Raw genomic sequence first — 20,228 nt, 5'->3', positions numbered from 1 at the left:
AGCACCAGGTGCTTCATAGAATTTAATAACTTTTAGCCTGAAAAGAATATCACATTTTTCCCACAAATAGTTGTTTTAACCCCAATTGTTTATTTCCACAAGGGTAGCAGGAGAAAATGCACCATACCATTTGTTGTGCAATTTCTTCTGAGTACCCTGATACCCCATATGTGGTGGGAAAGTACTGTTTTGGCACACAGAAGGCCTCAGAAGGAAAGGAGCACCATTACACTTTAGGAACACAAAACTGGCTAGAACCGTTAGCGGATGCCATGTCGCATTTGGAGAGCCCCTGATGTGCCTAAACAGTGGAAGTCCTTAACAAGCGATCCCATTTTGAAAACTACACCCTTCATGAAATTTATCTAGATGTGTGGTGAGCACCTTGAATCCCCAGATGCTTCAAGTAATTTTACAATGTTGAACAGTGAAAATGAATAAAATATTTTTTTCCCACAAAAATGTTGCTTGAGCCCCAAATGATTTCATTTTTCACAAGGGTAGCAATGTGCTCACCTTATTGGGTTGTGTATCACATAACCAGATATAAAACCTGTAACCAGCTGCGCAGACTCCATGTGCTGAAGAAGCCAAAGATCACTTGGGAACACTGTAAATGTGTAACTGTTACTGCGGTATTGGAGATACGACACACACCCAGGAGAGGTATAATGCAAGGTGGTTTATTTCAACACATTTTGACACTGGTGGATTTCCTGATGAAGTAAAAAGTAACATTTCCATATTTACAGTGTTTTCGAGTGATCTTTGAAGCAATTCTTAACACAAAGGCTAGATTTCTCAGGGCAGGTTTGACAATGATAACTTGAGTTATTTTGCATTCCCTCCTGGAGCATACGGTACTCTGCACCTTTTCTGCGTTGTTCCCTTCCTCGCATTTTGGGAACCTAACCAGGAAAATATTGACCTGGTACTGTACATGAAAGGTACCATCAGTTTGAGATGTATTGGGGCCAACACCTTCCTGACTGTCAAGCATTAGGGCCTTTATGACTTACATCCTGAAGCTGAAGAAAGGTCCCCATATTGCCTGCACATCAAAACAGCAAAAAAGCATTTTACAGTGCCATACAAATTTGTCTGGGCCGCCATAATATTCATTATAATTTTAACTGAAAAAGAATTTGAAATCCGGAATAACAGGCTCCTAATTTTCAGGGGGTGGAGTCCTTATGGGATCAATTGCTGAAGAGGTTGCCTCAGTCCTAGGGCACCTTGCTGGAGGTCCCTACTCACTAGATGAGAAGGAGGAAGAAATAGAGAAATGTGAAATCTTCCTCACTGCCTGTATCTGTGTCGGAGGCAAGGAAAGCATATGCTGAATAGTGTCTTCTTGATGAATGGGCCTTTTTTATTTCATTCTTCTAACCAGGGGGGATGTGTGTGTAAGCGGTGGTTTTACACGTGTATTGTGTGAGGCATGTGTAAAGGGTATTATTTATTATTATGTTTACTGTAATAAGTAGAGAGAAAAAAAGAGACAAAAAAGTAGAAAAAAAATAGAGGGAAAAAAGTAAAAACATTTTTTGAAGAAACACAAGAAATTAATATGAAAAGAAAAATCAGAAAAAAAAACCTGTAAAAAAATTACAGGGACGTTCACTACACTAATGCGCTACCTATGAAGTTACTCGGCCCTAAATATTATTTTTCTGCAAGAGAAAAATTGTAGTCACTAACACTGTAACATCTGCTCCCCTAATGCCCTACTTATGTATCTGCCTGACACTATTATTATTTTTTGACAAGAAAAATACAAACGTCTCTAACACTGCAATGTCCGCTCCCCTAATGCGCTACCTATAAAGCTACCAGACGCTATAATTTTTCTATGAAGAAAAAACAAAAAGTCAGCACTAAATGTGCACTTCAGCACTAAAAATTCCAAACTGTACTTATTATAAACATTTTGAGATTTTTGGCAAAAAATTGCAATTTCTTGAGCTGCCTCGCCACGTCACGGCAAATCTCATTTGGGGCAGTCCTACACTAAAATATTTTCATAAAATGTGCCATACGGCCTCACATATGAATAGTAGAACTGCTCTTAGCAGCACTCACCTGGTCCATTTCAATCCCGTACCCATGACTGAGTCATGGCTGTGGGCGGGACAGGTCCAAGCAAATGCTGCATGAAGTAAACAGCCTGTGGACAGGGCCTGATGACTGAATGTGAACAGTCACCAACCGCCAAAATCTAGACAGGTGGAATACATCCCAAATTGGGGTGCATAGCAAGGTGGGGGTCAGCCACCGACCAATTCAATGAAGAAAAAACAAAAAGCCAGCACTAAATGTGCACTTCAGCACTAAAAATTCCAAACTGTACTTATTATAAAAATTTTGCGATTTTTGGCAAAAAATTGCAATTTCTTGAGCTGCCTCGCCACGTCACGGCAAATCTCATTTGGGGCAGTCCTACACTAAAATATTTTTATAAAATGTGCCATACGGCCTCACATATGAATAGTAGAACTGCTCTTAGCAGCACTCACCTGGTCCATTTCAATCCCGTACCCATGACTGAGTCATGGCTGTGGGCGGGACAGGTCCAAGCAAATGCTGCATGAAGTAAATAGCCTGTGGACAGGGCCTGATGACTGAATGTGAACAGTCACCAACTGCCAAAATCTAGACAGGTAGACGTGTAAAGCAGGCTTAACACTGTGACGTCTGTTCCCCTAATACCTATGAAGCTACTCGACTCTAACTAACTATTAATATTTTTCTGCAAGAGAAAACCTGACGTCACTAATACGTCAATGTGTGCTCCCCTAATACGCTACCTATGAAGTTACCCAAAGCTAACAAATATTATTTTTCTGCAAGATAAAACTGGAGGTCATTAAAACTGGGATGTCCACTCCCTTAATGGGCTTTTTCCCCACACATAAAGCTACTGAGTACTAATTACTAGTATTTTTTTTCTACAAACAAAAAATTGGACGTAACTAGCAGTGCGACATACGCTACTCTACTTATAGAAAAATGAAGGAGTCCCTTGGTGCAGACTCTGATCAGTAGCAATACCGATCAAAGCACTGTGACCGTGGGAAGTGCAAAATTGAAGAGTGCACGCAAGGTGCAAACACATAAAAGGGCAAAAAAAATAAGTGTGAAAAAAATGCTTTTGGGGAGTAAGAGGATGCTAAAATCTCGATAGCTCGAGTTACATTCGAGAACGGTTCGATCAGCAAAAAGCCTATCTATTTACTAGCTGGCTTTTCACTGTAATAGTGTGAGTCACTCTGTGATTCACACTATTATCTAATTTCAGCGTATATTGTGCGGGGGCGGCGCGTTTAGAAAAGTGCTGCTGGGATAATGGCGATTGCCATTTTTTTTTTTCCTAAGCGCGCGTACAGTGGGGCGGGCCAGCATGTCAGTCAATCCCAGACACACACACAGCTAAGTGGTCTTGTTTGCCAGACAAGCAAGGGCATGTGTCATAGGCTGTCCATGTCACATGTCCTTGCATTATAAATACGACCATTTTCCCTCACGGCGCCATTATCTGCTTTCTGTGTGTAGGTGACAGTCACCGCTCACGCAGCTCCTGGCGCCACTCCGGCTGTGTACGCTATACACACAGCGCTCTACAGATTAGGGACAGAAGTTTATTTCAGCCCTTTTTAGGGCTAATTTTCTCGGGCTCAGAGCCATAGGTGACAGTCTGGTCCGTGGAAACGCTGTATACAGCTTCAGATAACAGCGTCTGTGTACCTAAGCTCAGGGAATTCCTTGCTGCATTTCACCATTAGGGGGGACAGAAAGTGAGGCTTCCTTTCATGTCCACTGACCCAGAGAACCCGGCCACTGTACCCACCTGCCCACTTTTGCCACGCTATTTCTATAGCAAACAGTGCTGAATCTAAGTGTCATCCAAACAGTGGCTGCTATACTTATTTTTGTGTCCCACCGGTGCCAAGCATTTTCCAGCACCTCTGCATTAAAGCCTTATGCACATTTTGCTACGCTATTTTTATAGCAAACTGTGCTGCCAATTTTTAGGGCTATAGTTGCATTGTCAGAGATAGTCAGTGTTGGTTCTTCAGCTGTCAATAAAGTTAGACCATCTCTGAAATCTACACCACTTCTCAATTTTTGCTACCACATTTTAAGTGACTAATCTTGTCGCTAACAAAATGAGTGGCAAAAGGACAGATGCTGGTGGAAAGGGGAACAGGCGTGATGGAAAAGGAAAAAAAGTTTGTGTCCGTGGGGAAGGTGGCAAAGGTACATTAACATCTGCTGAAGATAAGCTATCTTCCAGCAAAAGTAAGATGTCTACTACTTTCCGTGGACAATCCGATGTGCAGAAAAAAAGAGGATGTCCAGCTCTTCAGGCAAAGAATCACGTCTTTATTTCATCATGCAGACACAGAGAATGACATGACCAGCACTACGCGTTTCAGGTGAAAACACTCACCCTTAATCATGATGCTGGAGAGACGGCGCTACAGAGTTTATATGCAAATGCTAATTAGCAGAAGAGATGATTAAATCACTTAAGCACTTTACATATTCAAAAATAAAGTTACCATGAAAGTTATTACATGTCAAATAAAATGCAAATACAAATACAATATAGGTATCAATAGTTTTCTGGACTAAGTTAGGAATGTATATAAATTCTGACATATTAATTGTGGTGCACAAATATGCATATGCAGATATAGCATCTACAAGTAAGTGCACATAAAATATATGCAAATGCATGACTATATATATGAATGAATCTGCACATATATGAGGGTGCACACAAGAATTTTTTATGTGCATAGCTACAATATTTTTTTAAAAAATGTATTTCTCCCCCTCATGTGCTATTGAAAAATCATGCTACCTTTAATAACAATTTTGGGTGTAAAATGACCAGAGTTGCCTAAAATGACCCATTTTTGTGTAAGCGCTGTACTCCAATGAATTTTTAATACATTTTTTTAGGGAATTTTTTTTTTTTTTTTTTATTATATAGAATTTTCTTTCCCGGTTTATTAATATTAGGCTGTACCCAACTGAGTGAGAGGAAAATATATATTGTGTTCAAGCAGAGGCCACCAAATCGTATTGTGAGTTATAATTATCTGTCAGATAATACTGACAGAATAACCAAACTCTAAAAGTGCCACAACTGGATTTTGCAATGCATTCATTTCTGATTACAGCATTTGGGATAAATTTCAACAATTTCAAGAGGAACTAAAAATGCACCCTGCGGCTAACATGCATTCCAACCAATATGAAAGAATCCATGCGCCGAAGACAAGGCAAAGAAAATCGCATTGTGGCTGAGCAAACATAACACACAGAAGCCACACAAGCCGCACATAGTGTGAATTAGGATCATATAGGTTAAGGGTGAATTTTATATATTGTGAGTGACTAAATTACCTATAAATATTTTCAGACCTGATGTTCATGCATTTGGTCAGTGTTAATGAATATATAATTACCAATAGATTTATAAGATGTGGAGATTTTTTTCGACACAATTTGCATACACATTTTCATGCTCAACTCTATTGGTGTTTGATTGTACAATATCACCTTCATAAAAGTGTTTTTTCACTACAACATTACGAACAAATTTGTTAATGTCACATAATGTACCAAATAAATTAAAATTAGTAGTTGGTGTAAGATTTAAACCTAAGGCAAGAGGTGCTCTCTGTGTTTCCGATATATTATATGAAGACAAATTGATAACATCAAAATTCACATTAGAGTCTAAGTCCTTTTGGAACGTAGGGTATAGCTTTTAAGACTTGTGCTTCCTACCTCCTCTTCTACATTTCTTTTGAAATGTTTCTGTTTTTTGTAGTAGTTTTTTGAAGGTTGAAATGTTGATTCAGCAGATGATTCATCTGTAGTGTATCCCATAGAAGTATCCAGATCAGAGGAGCCAAATGAGACTTTGGATTTCATTCTGGGAGTCTTTAATATGGAGCGCGGACTTTTCCATTTATTAGTGTTTTCCCATCTGCCCCATTCATACACTTGGTTAGATGAGTAATCATGTAGGTCCCTATTAAATTTGCGTTTTTCATGTCCATGATGCTTGATTCAATTTTGTCGACCGATGTTTGTATACGATTTATCGTTTCCAAATAATCTTCTTCAGAAGTGATTAATTTCAATGTGGATTTTGCTTTATCCAGATTTGTCTGGGTTTCCTTGAGTGAAATTTCCTCATGTTCAATGATTAGTCCCATAGGTTTCAGGGAGCACGAGGATAATGTGTCATTCCATTTAGAAACAAAGTTCTCAGAGTAGATTGTATTGGGAATTTTTTCCAGGCATAAGCCCCTTGGAATGATGGATTTTTCCATGTAATTTTTTAAGGTGGTTACATTCCACCAAATTCTATTCTCTTTCTCTGCTAATTTTTGCAATGTTTTAACAGATTCATCACTTGTTGAAAAAGTTGCAGGTGTATTCATATCAGTGGCTCCAAATAGCAGTTTTGCTTTATTTAAGCGTTGACTACAGCCATTCATGTTGTTAGATGGGTGAGCACAAAGCACAATGCGAGTAATTACATATTTACTAACACTGACCAGATACATGAGCATTAGGTCTGAAAATATTTATTGGTAATCTAGTTACTTACAACATAAAAAAATTTTTTCCTTAATCAATGTGATCCTAATTCACACTATGTGCGGCTTGTGTGGTTTCTGTGCATTATGTTTGCTCATCCACAATGCGGGTAATTATATATTCATTAACACTGACCAGATGCATGAGCATTAGGTCTGTAAATATTTATAGGCAATTCAGTCACTCACAACATAAAAAATTCACTTTTAACCAATGTGATCCTAATTCACACTATGTGCGGCTTGTGTGGTTTCTGTGTGTTATGTCTGCTCAGCCACAATGCGATTTTCTTTGCCTTGTCTTCGGCGCATGGATTCTTTCATATTGGTTGGAATGCATGTTAGCCGCAGGGTGCATTTTTAGTTCCTCTTGAAATTGTTGAAATTTAATCCCAAATGCTGTAATCAGAAATGAATGCATTGCAAAATCCAGTTGTGGCACTTTTAGAGTTTGGTTATTCTGTCAGTATTATCTGACAGATAATTATAACTCACAATACGATTTGGTGGCCTCTGCTTGAACACAATATATATTTTCCTCTCACTCAGTTGGGTACAGCCTAATATTAATAAACCGGGAAAAGAAATTCTATATAATAAAAAAAAAAAAAGTCCCTAAAAAAATTTATTAAAAATTCATTGGAGTACAGCGCTTGCACAAAAATGGGTCATTTTAGGCAACTCTGGTCATTTTGCACCCAAAATTGTTATTAAAGGTAGCATGATTTTTCAATAGCACATAAGGGGGAGATAAATACATTTTTAAAAAAAATATTGTAGCTATGCACATAAAAATTTTTTGTGTGCACCCTCATATATGTGCAGATTCATTCATATATATAGTAATGCATTTGCATGTATTTTATGTGCACTTACTTGTAGATGTTATATCTGCATATGCATATTTGTGCACCACAATTAATATGTCAGAATTTATATACATTCCTAACTTAGTCCAGAAAACTATTGATACCTATATTGTATTTGTATTTTATTTTACATGTAATAACTTTCATGGTAACTTTATTTTTGAATATGTAAAGTGCTTAAGTGATTTAATCATCTGTTCTGCTAATTAGCATTTGCATATAAACTCTGTAGCGCCGTCTCTCCAGCATCATGATTAAGGGTGAGTGTTTTCACCTGAAACGCGTAATACTGGTCATGTCTTTCTCTGTGTCTGCATGATGAAATAAAGACGTGATTCTTTGCCTGAAGAGCTGGACATCCTCTTTTTTCTGCATTTCATTGGGCTGTGGCAGTGCCTGTCCGTGCTCCAGGACGGAATCGGAATTGAGCTTTATACGGTGAGCTGATTCATACAAATTGGATATTTACTACTGCTTATCGGGACTCCCGTGCTTTGCTCTCCTTACTTAAATAGCAGACAAGTTGGTTTTCTGGACTTAACCCTTTGTGCTCACCCATCTAACAACATGAATGGCTGTAGTCAACGCTTAAATAAAGCAAAACTGCTATTTGGAGCCACTGATATGAATACACCTGCAACTTTTTCAACAAGTGATGAATCTGTTAAAACATTGCAAAAATTAGCAGAGAAAGAGAATAGAATTTGGTGGAATGTAACCACCTTAAAAAATTACATGGAAAAATCCATCATTCCAAGGGGCTTATGCCTGGAAAAAAAATTCTCAATACAATCTACTCTGAGAACTTTGTTTCTAAATGGAATGACACATTATCCTCGTGCTCCCTGAAACCTATGGGACTAATCATTGAACATGAGGAAATTTCACTCAAGGAAACCCAGACAAATCTGGATGAAGCAAAATCCACATTGAAATTAATCACTTCTGAAGAAGATTATTTGGAAACGATAAATCGTATACAAACATCGGTCGACAAAATTGAATCACGCATCATGGACATGAAAAAACGCAAATTTAATAGGGACCTACATGATTACTCATCTAACCAAGTGTATGAATGGGGCAGATGGGAAAACACTAATAAATGGAAAAGTCCGCGCTTCATATTAAAGACTCCCAGAATGAAATCCAAAGTCTCATTTGGCTCCTCTGATCTGGATACTTCTATGGGATACACTACAGATGAATCATCTGCTGAATCAACATTTCAACCTTCAAAAAACTACTACAAAAAACAGAAACATTTCAAAAGAAATGTAGAAGAGGAGGTAGGAAGCACAAGTCTTAAAAGCTATACCCTACGTTCCAAAAGGACTTAGACTCTAATGTGAATTTTGATGTTATCAATAGAGTTGAGCGCGGTTCGCGGTTCTCCAGTTCGCGGTTCGAGTGATTTTGGGGGCTGTTCTAGATCGAACTAGAACTCGAGCTTTTTGCTAAAGCTCGATAGTTCTAGATACGTTCGAGAACGGTTCTAGCAGCAAAAAGCAGGGCTTTTTACAGCTACAGTGTGCAGGAGCCATCGCTGGCAGCCTGCCAGAAGCTGGTAACCAAGATAAACATCGGGTATCCAAGCAAAGCGCTTTGGTTAGTAACCCGATGTTTATCCTAGTTACGTGCAGGAAGCCCACACTTCCCCGCTCAGCTCGCTCCGCCCCCTCCTGCCCGTGGCATGTACACACGTACACACACACACACACACTCTGCACACACACTCTGCACACACACTCTGCACACATGGTCCCGCTCGGCTTACCTGCGGTGATGAAGTCCCGCCATCCCGACCTCAGTTCTGTCACTGTCCTCCATGGCCGCCGCTTGTCACATCACCTTCTCTCGCTTCCGACCCGAGACTGACTAGCGGTGATGTCACGGGCCTCTCGCGATACTTGGCTGTGAAGGCGGCAGTCATTGAACTCAGTGACAGGTGCTGTCAGCAATGCAGGAGATCAGCGCAGGTAATGTACCTCGCTGACAGCAGCACTTGTCATCCCCTGCAGTGACCTGGGCTGACCCATTGATGTTAGCTCAGGTCACTGCACTGCTCTCCCAGCCAATGGGGAACATTCTGCTCTTCATTGACTGGGACAGTGTGGATCGTCATGGCAACCTCTTGGATTACACCAGACCTGGATTTGTTTTTCTTTCTAATAAATTGGTTAAAGAGGGAATGTTTTGGGGAGTGTTTTTTCAAATAAAAATGTGTTTGTCGTCTATTTTTTTTTATTACTGACTGGGTTGGTGATGTCGGGTATCTGATAGACGCCTGACCTCACCAACCCCAGGGCTTGATGCCAGGTGACATTACACATCTGGTATTAACCCCATATATTACTCCATTTGCCACCGCACCAGGGCGCGGGATGAGCTGGGGTGAAGCACCAGGATTGGCGCATCTGTCACGCTCCCCGGGTCCTCTGCTCCGCTCTAAAAATGAATTCTCCCATAATCACCACGTCAGTGAGTCCTCCTCCAGTTCTCCCTTTCATGTCGTCTACGGACTTCAGCCGTCTGTCCCATTACCTGTATCCTCTTCCTCGGATATCCCTGCTGCTGATGCAGTACTCCGTGACTTTACAACCATTTGGGACTCAGTTAAGGCGTCCCTTGCACGTGCATCTCTGCGGATGAAGAGACACGCGGACAAGAGACGTCTGGATCCTCCATGTTTCTCTCCAGGAGATCTCGTCTGGCTTGCTTCTAAGTACGTCCGATTGAAGTTACCATCCTACAAGCTGGGACCTCGCTACATCGGACCGTTTAAAATCCTCGGCAAGATCAATGAGGTCTCCTACAAACTGCAGCTCCCGGCCACGATGAGGATACCCAACTCCTTCCACGTCTCTTTGCTCAAGCCGGTTGTCCTTGGTCCCTTCTCCGCTGCTGCCAGTCCGGCTCCTCCTCCTATTGCTGAGGACGACATCTATGCGGTAAGGGATATCGTGGCCATGAAGACCGTACGAGGTCGACAGTTCTTCTTGGTGGACTGGGCAGGGTATGGTCCTGAGGATAGGTCCTGGGAGCCCAGGGAGAATGTGGGCACTCCCCTGATCCGTGTCTTCCTGTCCCGGTTGCGGGGAGGGGGTTGTGGGGGGGGGGTACTGTCACGCTCCCCGGGTCCTCTGCTCCGCTCCCCGGCTCACCTGCCACGCTCCCCGCTCTCCAGCCTCCATTGCCCGCGCTTCCCAGGCCTCCTGGTCCCCGCTCCCGGCGCCCGTCGGCTTCCCAGCCCCTGCCCGGCTCTGCTGCTTCCTCCTCTCAGCTTCCTGCCCTGGCTTCTGGCACCCGGGCCGCGCGCATGCGCATTAGGGCGCGCGCGCGGTCACTGACCCTTTCTTAAAGGGCCAGTGTCCACTAACAGGAAATGATGCACTAAGGTACAGGGTATAAAGGGGTTTAATGTCCAAGGGGGCGGGGCCTGTTCTTCGTGTTTCCCAAGCTAGGAGTCAGGTCTCCTTGTGTTCCTGTGAGATACTTACCTCTCTCTCTTCTAGAGCCGATCCTGCATTGCCATCCGGTCCTGCTGTATCTCGAACCCCGAACGCTGCCTATCTGCCATCCTGACAGTCCGTACCATCTCTGTTCCCTGCGGTGACCCGTCATCTCGCTTCAACGGTTCCGGACCCCGCCTGACATCATCCCGGCTTCCGAACCTGAGCTCCGTCACCCGGACCACCATCAGTGACCCCGTGGTCCCAGGGACTTCTCCATTGTGCTCTAGTGCACGGACTGTCCTGCTACCTAAAGTGCTCCGGCTACCGGACTCCTTTCCCTCATCGGGGAGTTCGGCCCAGTGGATCCACCTCCCGGGTCTGCCCATCCATCTGGCCCTAACAGTAAGAACAGGCCATGGATCCCGCCGAAGCACTAGCGGCCTTGCATGAGGAACTCCAACGCCAGCGTGAAGTCCAGACCCGCATGCTGAACTTTGACTTCCGTGGACGCCCGCTTGAACACGCTACAAGCCTCGGTCACATCTTCAGCGCCCCGGGTCTCCACTAGTCAATCCACGGCTCCCGCTCCCGTGGCAGCCTCCTCGGATGCTTCCAGACTTCGTTTGGCCTCACCACCCCGGTACGCCGAAGATCCCAAGACCTGCAGGGGGTTTATAAACCAATTCTCCCTCCATTTCACGCAGCTGCCGCATTTGTTTGCCTCCGACCAAGCCAAGGTCGCCTTCATAATGTCTCATCTAGAGGGCGAGGCACTGGCGTGGATGAACCCCTTGTGGGAAAAGGAGGACCCTATGACCAAGAACCTCCAGGAGTTCCTGCAGGCCTTTCGCGGCACCTTTGACGAGCCTGGACGCGCCTCCGCGTCTGCTTCATCTCTTCTCCGGTTACGTCAGGGAACTCTGACGGTGGGTCAATACGCCATCCGTTTCCGCACCTTGGCTTCGGAACTCGGGTGGAATAACGAGGCCCTAACCGCCGCCTTCTGGGAAGGACTCTCGGGTCGAATCAAAAATGAGCTGGCTGGTCGTGACGTACCGTCCACCCTGGACGCCCTGATTGCCCTAGCGACTCGAGTGGACATTCACTTTCAGGAGCGGTCCAAAGAGGTGTCCCGTGAGAGACGTCCAGTACGGCATTCCTCTCCTCCACAGAAGCCCGCCGTACTCCAATCAACGGCCTCTGGTGTCTCCGTCCATGAGCCCATGCAGATTGACCGTGTGCGACAGTCTGAACAACGTCGAGCAGAGCGGCTCGCCAAGGGCCTCTGCTTCTACTGCGGAGAGGGCACACACCTGCTACGCTCCTTTCCAGAGAGGCCGGGAAACTCCAAAGCCTAGGGTTGGTAGGAGAGGCCACCCTAGGTGCTGGGACTCTCTCAGACCCGGTTACATGGACTGTGCAAGTGACAACGGGAGAGACGCGGTTCACGGCTGAGGCGTACCTCGATTCTGGAGCAGCAGGCAATTTCATCCAGCAGGCCACGGTGGACAAGTACCAGGTGCCTGTTACTCCACTCGTCAAACCTCTTGTGATTGCCTCTGTGGATGGGAGACCCCTCTCTAACACCATCTCCTGGATCACCAAGCCGCTTGAACTGCGTATCGGTGCTCTGCACACCGAGAACATCGCTCTCTACGTCCTCCCACACATGTCACATCAAATCCTGCTGGGCCTTCCTTGGTTGCGGACACACGAACCCTCAGTCAGCTGGGGCACTGGTGATATCACTCGATGGGGGTCTTCTTGCCATGAGAACTGTCTGAAGACCATACAACCCATCCGGCGACCTCCGGTTCCAGAGTCCCTACCGGGACTGCCCTCAGCCTATTGGTCCTTCGCGGACGTCTTTGATAAGAAGGAGTCAGAGGTACTTCCGCCACATCGTCCTTACGATTGTGCCATTGACCTGCTCCCGGGAACTACACCACCTCGAGGACGGATATATCCACTGTCTCCAGCCGAAACAAGGGCCATGTCTACGTACATCACAGAGAGCCTGGCTAGGGGATTCATTCGGAGATCCTCCTCTCCTGCTGGAGCAGGCTTCTTCTTCGTAAAGAAGAAAGAGGGCGACCTACGCCCATGCATAGACTACCGGGGATTGAACCGAATCACCGTAAAAAACAAGTACCCCCTGCCGCTCATCCCCGAATTGTTTGATCGGCTCAGAGGAGCTCGTGTGTTCACCAAGTTGGATCTTCGGGGTGCCTACAACCTGGTCCGTATCCGCTCGGGGGACGAATGGAAGACCGCGTTCAACACTCGCGATTGGCACTATGAATATTGCGTGATGCCCTTCGGCTTGTGTAACGCACCAGCAGTCTTCCAAGAATTAGTGAACGACGTGTTCCGGGACCTTCTCTACGTCTGTGTGGTGGTATATCTGGATGACATCCTTGTCTTCTCTCCGGACCTCCAGACCCACCGAGAGAACGTGCAACTGGTTCTACAAAGACTGAGAGAGAATCGTCTCTACGCCAAGTACGAGAAGTGTGTCTTCGAACAGTCTTCTCTCCCCTTCCTGGGTTACCTCATCACCGATACCGGTCTGCAGATGGATCCAAAGAAGGTCTCTTCCATCCTCAACTGGCCTCCTCCTTCTGGACTGAAGGCAATCCAACGCTTTCTGGGATTCGCCAACTATTACCGCCAGTTCATTCCTCACTTCTCTGCTCTGACTGCTCCTCTCTCCGCCTTGACCAAGAAGGGGGCTAATCCAAAGGACTGGTCACCTGCGGCCGACGCCGCGTTTGGCTCTCTAAAGCGAGCCTTTGCCTCCTCTCCTGTACTCCACCGTCCAGAGTTAAACCGCCAGTTCACCTTGGAGGTGGATGCCTCCTCCTCGGGAGCCGGAGCAGTGCTCATGCAGAAGTCCTCCTCCGGGAAGATGGTGACTTGCGGTTTCTTCTCCAAGAGCTTCTCCGCGCCTGAACGCAATTACACCATCGGTGACCGAGAGCTATTGGCAGTCAAACTGGCTCTGGAGGAATGGCGCTATCTTCTGGAAGGTGCAGTGTACCCCGTCATTATTTACACGGACCACAAAAACCTGGAATACCAGCGGTCTGCTCAGCGACTGAACCCACGGCAAGCCAGGTGGTCCTTATTCTTTGCCAGGTTCGACTTCCAGCTCCATTTCTGACCTGCGGACAAGAATGTACGCGCTGATGCCTTGTCTAGGTCTTTCATGCCCATGGAGCAAGAGGAGGAGACATCCCAACCCATCATCTGTCCAAGTAAGATTATTCCGGTGGCTCCTGTCACCCTGGCCCAGATACCGCCCGGGAAGACCTATGTCTCTGAGACTGACAGGCAAAAAGTGTTACACTGGGGCCATGCCTCGAAAACAGCCGGTCATGCTGGTCAGAAGAGAACATGGAGTGCAATTGTACGTCATTACTGGTGGCCATCCCTTCGCACGGACGTCGCCTCTTTTGTCTCTGCCTGCTCCTCTTGTGCCAGGAACAAGACGCCCAAACACCTGCCATATGGCCGTCTTCTGCCTCTGCCTATACCCTCAGTTCCCTGGCAACACATTGCGATGGACTTTATTACGGACTTGCCATTGTCCTCCGGACACACAGTCATATGGGTCGTGGTGGATCGGTTCTCTAAAATGGCCCATTTCGTCCCTATGGCTGGACTGCCCTCTGCCCAGGAACTCACGGACGCCTATATACATCACATCTTCCGCTTGCATGGCTTTCCATCACACATTGTGTCCGACAGAGGAACTCAGTTCACCTCCCGCTTCTGGAGGGCTCTCTGTAAACATCTGGGAGTAACTCTGGACTTTTCTTCTGCCTACCATCCTCAGTCGAACGGCCAAGTGGAACGGGTCAATCAGATATTGACCTCTTTCTTACGTCACTACGTCAACGCCCATCATGACGATTGGTCCACGCTTCTTCCTTGGGCTGAATTCTCCCATAATCACCACGTCAGTGAGTCCTCCTCCAGTTCTCCCTTTCATGTCGTCTACGGACTTCAGCAGTCTGTCCCATTACCTGTATCCTCTTCCTCGGATATCCCTGCTGCTGATGCAGTACTCCGTGACTTTACAACCATTTGGGACTCAGTTAAGGCGTCCCTTGCACGTGCATCTCTGCGGATGAAGAGACACGCGGACAAGAGACGTCTGGATCCTCCATGTTTCTCTCCAGGAGATCTCGTCTGGCTTGCTTCTAAGTACGTCCGATTGAAGTTACCATCCTACAAGCTGGGACCACGCTACATCGGCCCGTTTAAAATCCTTGGCAAGATCAATGAGGTCTCCTACAAACTGCAGCTCCCGGCCACGATGAGGATACCCAACTCCTTCCACGTCTCTTTGCTCAAGCCGGTTGTCCTTGGTCCCTTCTCCGCTGCTGCCAGTCCGGCTCCTCCTCCTATTGCTGAGGACGACATCTATGCGGTAAGGGATATCGTGGCCATGAAGACCGTACGAGGTCGACAGTTCTTCCTGGTGGACTGGGCAGGGTATGGTCCTGAGGATAGGTCCTGGGAGCCCAGGGAGAATGTGGGCACTCCCCTGATCCGTGTCTTCCTGTCCCGGTTGCGGGGATGGGGTTGTGGGGGGGGGGGGTACTGTCACGCTCCCCGGGTCCTTTGCTCCGCTCCCCGGCTCACCTGCCACGCTCCCCGCTCTCCAGCCTCCATTGCCCGCGCTTCCCAGGCCTCCTGGTCCCCGCTCCCGGCGCCCGTCGGCTTCCCAGCCTCTGCCCGGCTCTGCTGCTTCCTCCTCTCAGCTTCCTGCCCTGGCTTCTGGCACCCGGGCCGCACGCATGCGCATTAGGGCGCGCGCGCGGTCACTGACCCTTTCTTAAAGGGCCAGTGTCCACTAACAGGAAATGATGCACTAAGGTACAGGGTATAAAGGGGTTTAATGTCCAAGGGGGCGGGGCCTGTTCTTCGTGTTTCCCAAGCTAGGAGTCAGGTCTCCTTGTGTTCCTGTGAGATACTTACCTCTCTCTCTTCTAGAGCCGATCCTGCATTGCCATCCGGTCCTGCTGTATCTCGAACCCCGAACGCTGCCTATCTGCCATCCTGACAGTCCGTACCATCTCTGTTCCCTGCGGTGACCCGTCATCTCGCTTCAACGGTTCCGGACCCCGCCTGACATCATCCCGGCTTCCGAACCTGAGCTCCGTCACCCGGCCCACCATCAGTGACCCCGTGGTCCCAGGGACTTCTCCATTGTGCTCTAGTGCACGGACTGTCCTGCTACCTAAAGTGCTCCGGCTACCGGACTCCTTTCCCTCATCGGGGAGTTCGGCCCAGTGGATCCACCTCCCGGGTCTGCCCATCCATCTGGCCCTAACAGCATCTAATGGATGCGCCACTTCTGGGGCGGCTGCGGCCTGCTATTTTTAGGCTGGGGAGAGTCCAATAACCATGGACCTCCCTAGTCTGAGAATATCAGACCCCAGCTGTCTGCTTTACCTTAGCTGGTGATCCAATTTTGGGGGGACCCCTACGTGTTTTTTTTTTAAATTATTTATTTAATTTAAAATAACATCGTGGGGTGCCCTCAGTTTTGGATTACCAGCCAAGGTGAGGTTGCCAGCTGTGGTCTGCAGGCTGCAGCCGTCTGCTTTACCCTAGCTGGCTACAAAAATAGGGGGAACCCTACGTCATTTTTTTTTTTTTTTCATTTTTTTGGCTAAATACAAAGCTAAGCACCCCTTAGTGCCACATGAAAGGCACCAAAGGGTGCAAAATTACAAAATGCAGGAGAGTGGGACATTATGTGTCTTTCTGCCATTATAATGACAGAAAAGACTGATATGAAGTGCACAAGCACAAGAAAATCACCAGAGCGCTCTACGCTGTGAAAAGCAGTAGAAAATGGCACTGGAGTGAACATGTGACCGCCTCATGTAGGATGAAGCTATGGATCCTGGGTAAATTTATGCATTTACCCTCCTTCAGTTTTTTTGCAGTACACAAAAAAAACGGAAGGCACACGGATGACAAACAGATGACATACGGACCGTCTACGGAACGGAAACGGATGCCACACGGATGCACCCGTGAAAAAAAACGGACTGTTTTTTGCAGACCGCAAAAATGGATCGGTCGTGTTAATGTAGCCTTATTCTGATCTGCCGTTTATAAACAGCAGGCAGAAATAAGTGAATAACGCCCCCCGGCGTCAGAAAATCTCCGGGGTTTCAGGGCTAGCTGAGACCCTGGAGATCATGATTCAGGACGTTTTTTCCGGTCCCCGCTCACGTGATCACAGGTATACACCGTACACCGATGATCACGTTACAGTAAATGACAGCGCCGGTAAAAAATTATTTATCTCCCATCTGGCATGAACAAACACTTCTTCTCCACTTCTTCTCCACTTCTTCTCCACTTCTTCTCCACTTTTTCTCCACTTTTTCTCCGTTCTTTTTCTATGGTCGGTCTACCCATTAGCTCTGCCATGCATAGTGTAGCTCTACACCTACTGCACATGTTACTTTATGATTGACATCTCTTTCGTACCAGAGCTGTCTAAGCCTACTCTGACCCCATATTTGTCATTACTATATTGTCCTTGTACTGTATTATGACATTTGTATCATGTGTTTGATTTCTTGCTGTGTTGCAATTTTTTTGCTGCATCCCAATTGTACCTCTACATTGTTCGAGTTTATGTTATTGTTCTCTCACTCTTATATGATACTGATTATTGTCAATTTTCATGATTACATGCAGATAAGTCCAATCTGACGAAGGCTCAGGCCGAAACGTCATTTGTAACTTGTTTTGGACAAAAACATATATGCTTATGAAAAAATTTTTTTTCTTAATACGGACCAATAAAGAGTGATTTTGCATTACTATCCGTTGTGACTTACTGACTTAGTCTGGGAGATTTAGAGTGCCGAGGTTACTCACTAATTTTATCTATTATTACCTCTGAGCACCTATATTCCAGTGAGCAGAGCTTCCTCTACAGTAGTTCTCCTGATTAGGCATGCCCTTACCTCATGAGCAGGGCATTGCAGCTTTGGTAGCAACCATTACGACATGGACTCTGCTGCTGTGGACCCGGGGAGAGTGAGTGCAGATTCATTGCACCCACACTCCTCACATGAAGGGTCCGCACTCCTAGAAAATGGGGGATACGTTCCCTGAGTGTCTTCCCCCCCCATATTCTAGATGGTCCAGAGTCGTCGTGGGACCCCTTTATTTTTTTCTTACAATAAATTGGTGAAAGAGGAAATGTTTTGGGGACTGTTTTTTCAAATAAACTTCTTTTGTCGATATTTTTTTTTTTTGTTAGTACTGACAGTTTATGATGTTGGGTATCTAATAGACGCCATGACATCACAAACTGCTGGGCTTGATCTCAGGTGACTTTACAGCTAGTATCAACCCGATTTATTACCCCGTTTGCATCTGCACCAGGGCACGGGATGAGCTGGGGTGAAGCGCCAGGATTGGCACATCTAGTGGATGCGCCACGTCTGGGGTGCCTGCGGCCTGCTATTTTTAGGCTGTGAAGGCCCAATAACCATGGACCTTCCCACTCTGAGAATACCAGACCACAGCTGTCCGCTTTACCTTGGCTGGTGATCCAATTTGGGGGGGACCCTACTTTTATTGTGTAATTATTAATATTTATAAAATAATTATAAAAAAGAGCCTGAAGGGACCTCCACTTTGGATCCCCAACCACAGTAAAGCTGCCAGCTGTGGTTTTCAGGCTACAGCCGTCTGCTTTACCCTAGCTGGCTATCAAAAATGGGGGGACCCAACGTCATTTTTTTTTTTAACTATTTGTTAAATAGAAAAAATTAATGGGCTTCCCTATATTTTGATTGCCAACCAAGGTAACGGCAGGCAGATGGGGGTGGCAACCCATAGCTGTCTGCTTTATCTGCGCTGAGAATCAAAAATACCGCGGAGCGCTACGTCATTTTTTTTAAAGATTTATTTTTACAGCACTGTGATGTCCAGCAATCAAAATACAGGGAAGCCCATTTTGTTTTTAGTTATTTAAATAAATAATTAAAAAAAATATATATGGGCTCCCGCTGCATTTTTTGCATTGCTAGCTAAGGGTAATCCAAGCAGCTACTGGCTGCTAACCCCCACTGCTTGGTGTTACCTTCACTGGCAATGGAAAATCCAGGGAAGCATTTTTTATTTTTTTTGCCAAAAAACTACAAAAAAAGGACATGAGCTTCGCCATATTTTTGTATGCTAGCCAGGTATAGCAGGCAGGTGCTGGAAGAGTTGGATACAGCGCCAGAAGATGGCGCTTCTATGAAAATGCCATTTTCTGAGGTGGCTGCAGACTGCAATTCGCAGCAGTGGGGCCCAGAAAGCTCAGGCCAACCTGTGCTGCGGATTCCAATCCCCAGCTGCCTAGTTGTACCTGGCTGGACACAAAAATGGGGCGAAGCCTACGTCATTTGTTTTCTAATTATTTCATGAAATTCATGAAATAATAAAAAAAGGGCTTCCCTTTATTTTTGGTTCCCAGCCGGGTACAAATAGGCAACTGGGGGTTGGGGGCAGCTGTACCTGCCTGCTGTACCTGGCTAGCATACAAAAATATGGCGAAGCCCACATAATTTTTTCAGGGGGCAAAAAACTTCTGCATACAGTCCTGGATGGAGTATGCTGAGCCTTGTAGTTCTGCAGCTGCTGTCTGTCTGTATGGAGAAGAGCAGACAGCAGCTGCAGAACTACAAGGCTCAGCATACTCCATCCAGGACTGTATGCAGAAGTTTTTTGCCCACCAAAAAAATGACGTGGGCTTCGCCATATTTTTCTATGCTAGCCAGGTACAGCAGGCAGCCACGGGCTGCCTCCAACCCCCAGTTGCCTATTTGTACCCGGCTGGGAACCAAAAATATAGGGAAGCCCGTTTTTTTTAATTATTTCACTTATTTCATGGAATAATTAAAAAACAAATGACGTGGGCTTCGCCCCATTTTTGTGTCCAGCCAGGTACAACTAGGCAGCTGGGGATTGGAATCCGCAGCACAGGTTAGCCCGAGGTTTCTGGGCACCTCTGCTGCGAAATTCAGTCCGCAGCCGTCCCAGAAATTGGTGCTCTCATAAGGCGCTGTATCCAACTCTTCCAACAGCCCTGGAGCCGGGTGGCTTGTTGGGTAATCATGAGTTAATACTGGCTTTGTTTTACTAGCCAGTATTAAGCCAGAGATTCTTAATGTCAGGCACGTTTGACCCGGCCATTAAGAATCTCCAATAAAGGGTTAAAAAAAAGACACCACACAGAGAAAAAATACTTT

The 20,228-nt window shown here is 46.0% G+C and overlaps 1 protein-coding gene across 1 annotated transcript in view; it reads left to right on the top strand.

Moving 5' to 3' along the window:
* LOC142243873 (uncharacterized) overlaps positions 1-20,228 on the top strand; it is a 227,639-nt gene that overhangs the window by 106,608 nt on the left and 100,803 nt on the right. The window contains exon 15 of the mRNA XM_075316076.1: positions 8,251-8,781. Within this exon, the coding sequence (XP_075172191.1) occupies positions 8,251-8,781 (531 nt within the window). The remainder of the gene's footprint in view (positions 1-8,250; positions 8,782-20,228) is intronic.

The sequence above is a fragment of the Anomaloglossus baeobatrachus genome, chromosome 6, assembly GCF_048569485.1.
Source record: "Anomaloglossus baeobatrachus isolate aAnoBae1 chromosome 6, aAnoBae1.hap1, whole genome shotgun sequence".
NCBI classification, from domain to species: Eukaryota; Metazoa; Chordata; class Amphibia; order Anura; family Aromobatidae; genus Anomaloglossus; species Anomaloglossus baeobatrachus.
Note: the sequence above shows the minus strand (reverse complement) of the source record. Positions and strands in the feature narration are given on the sequence as shown.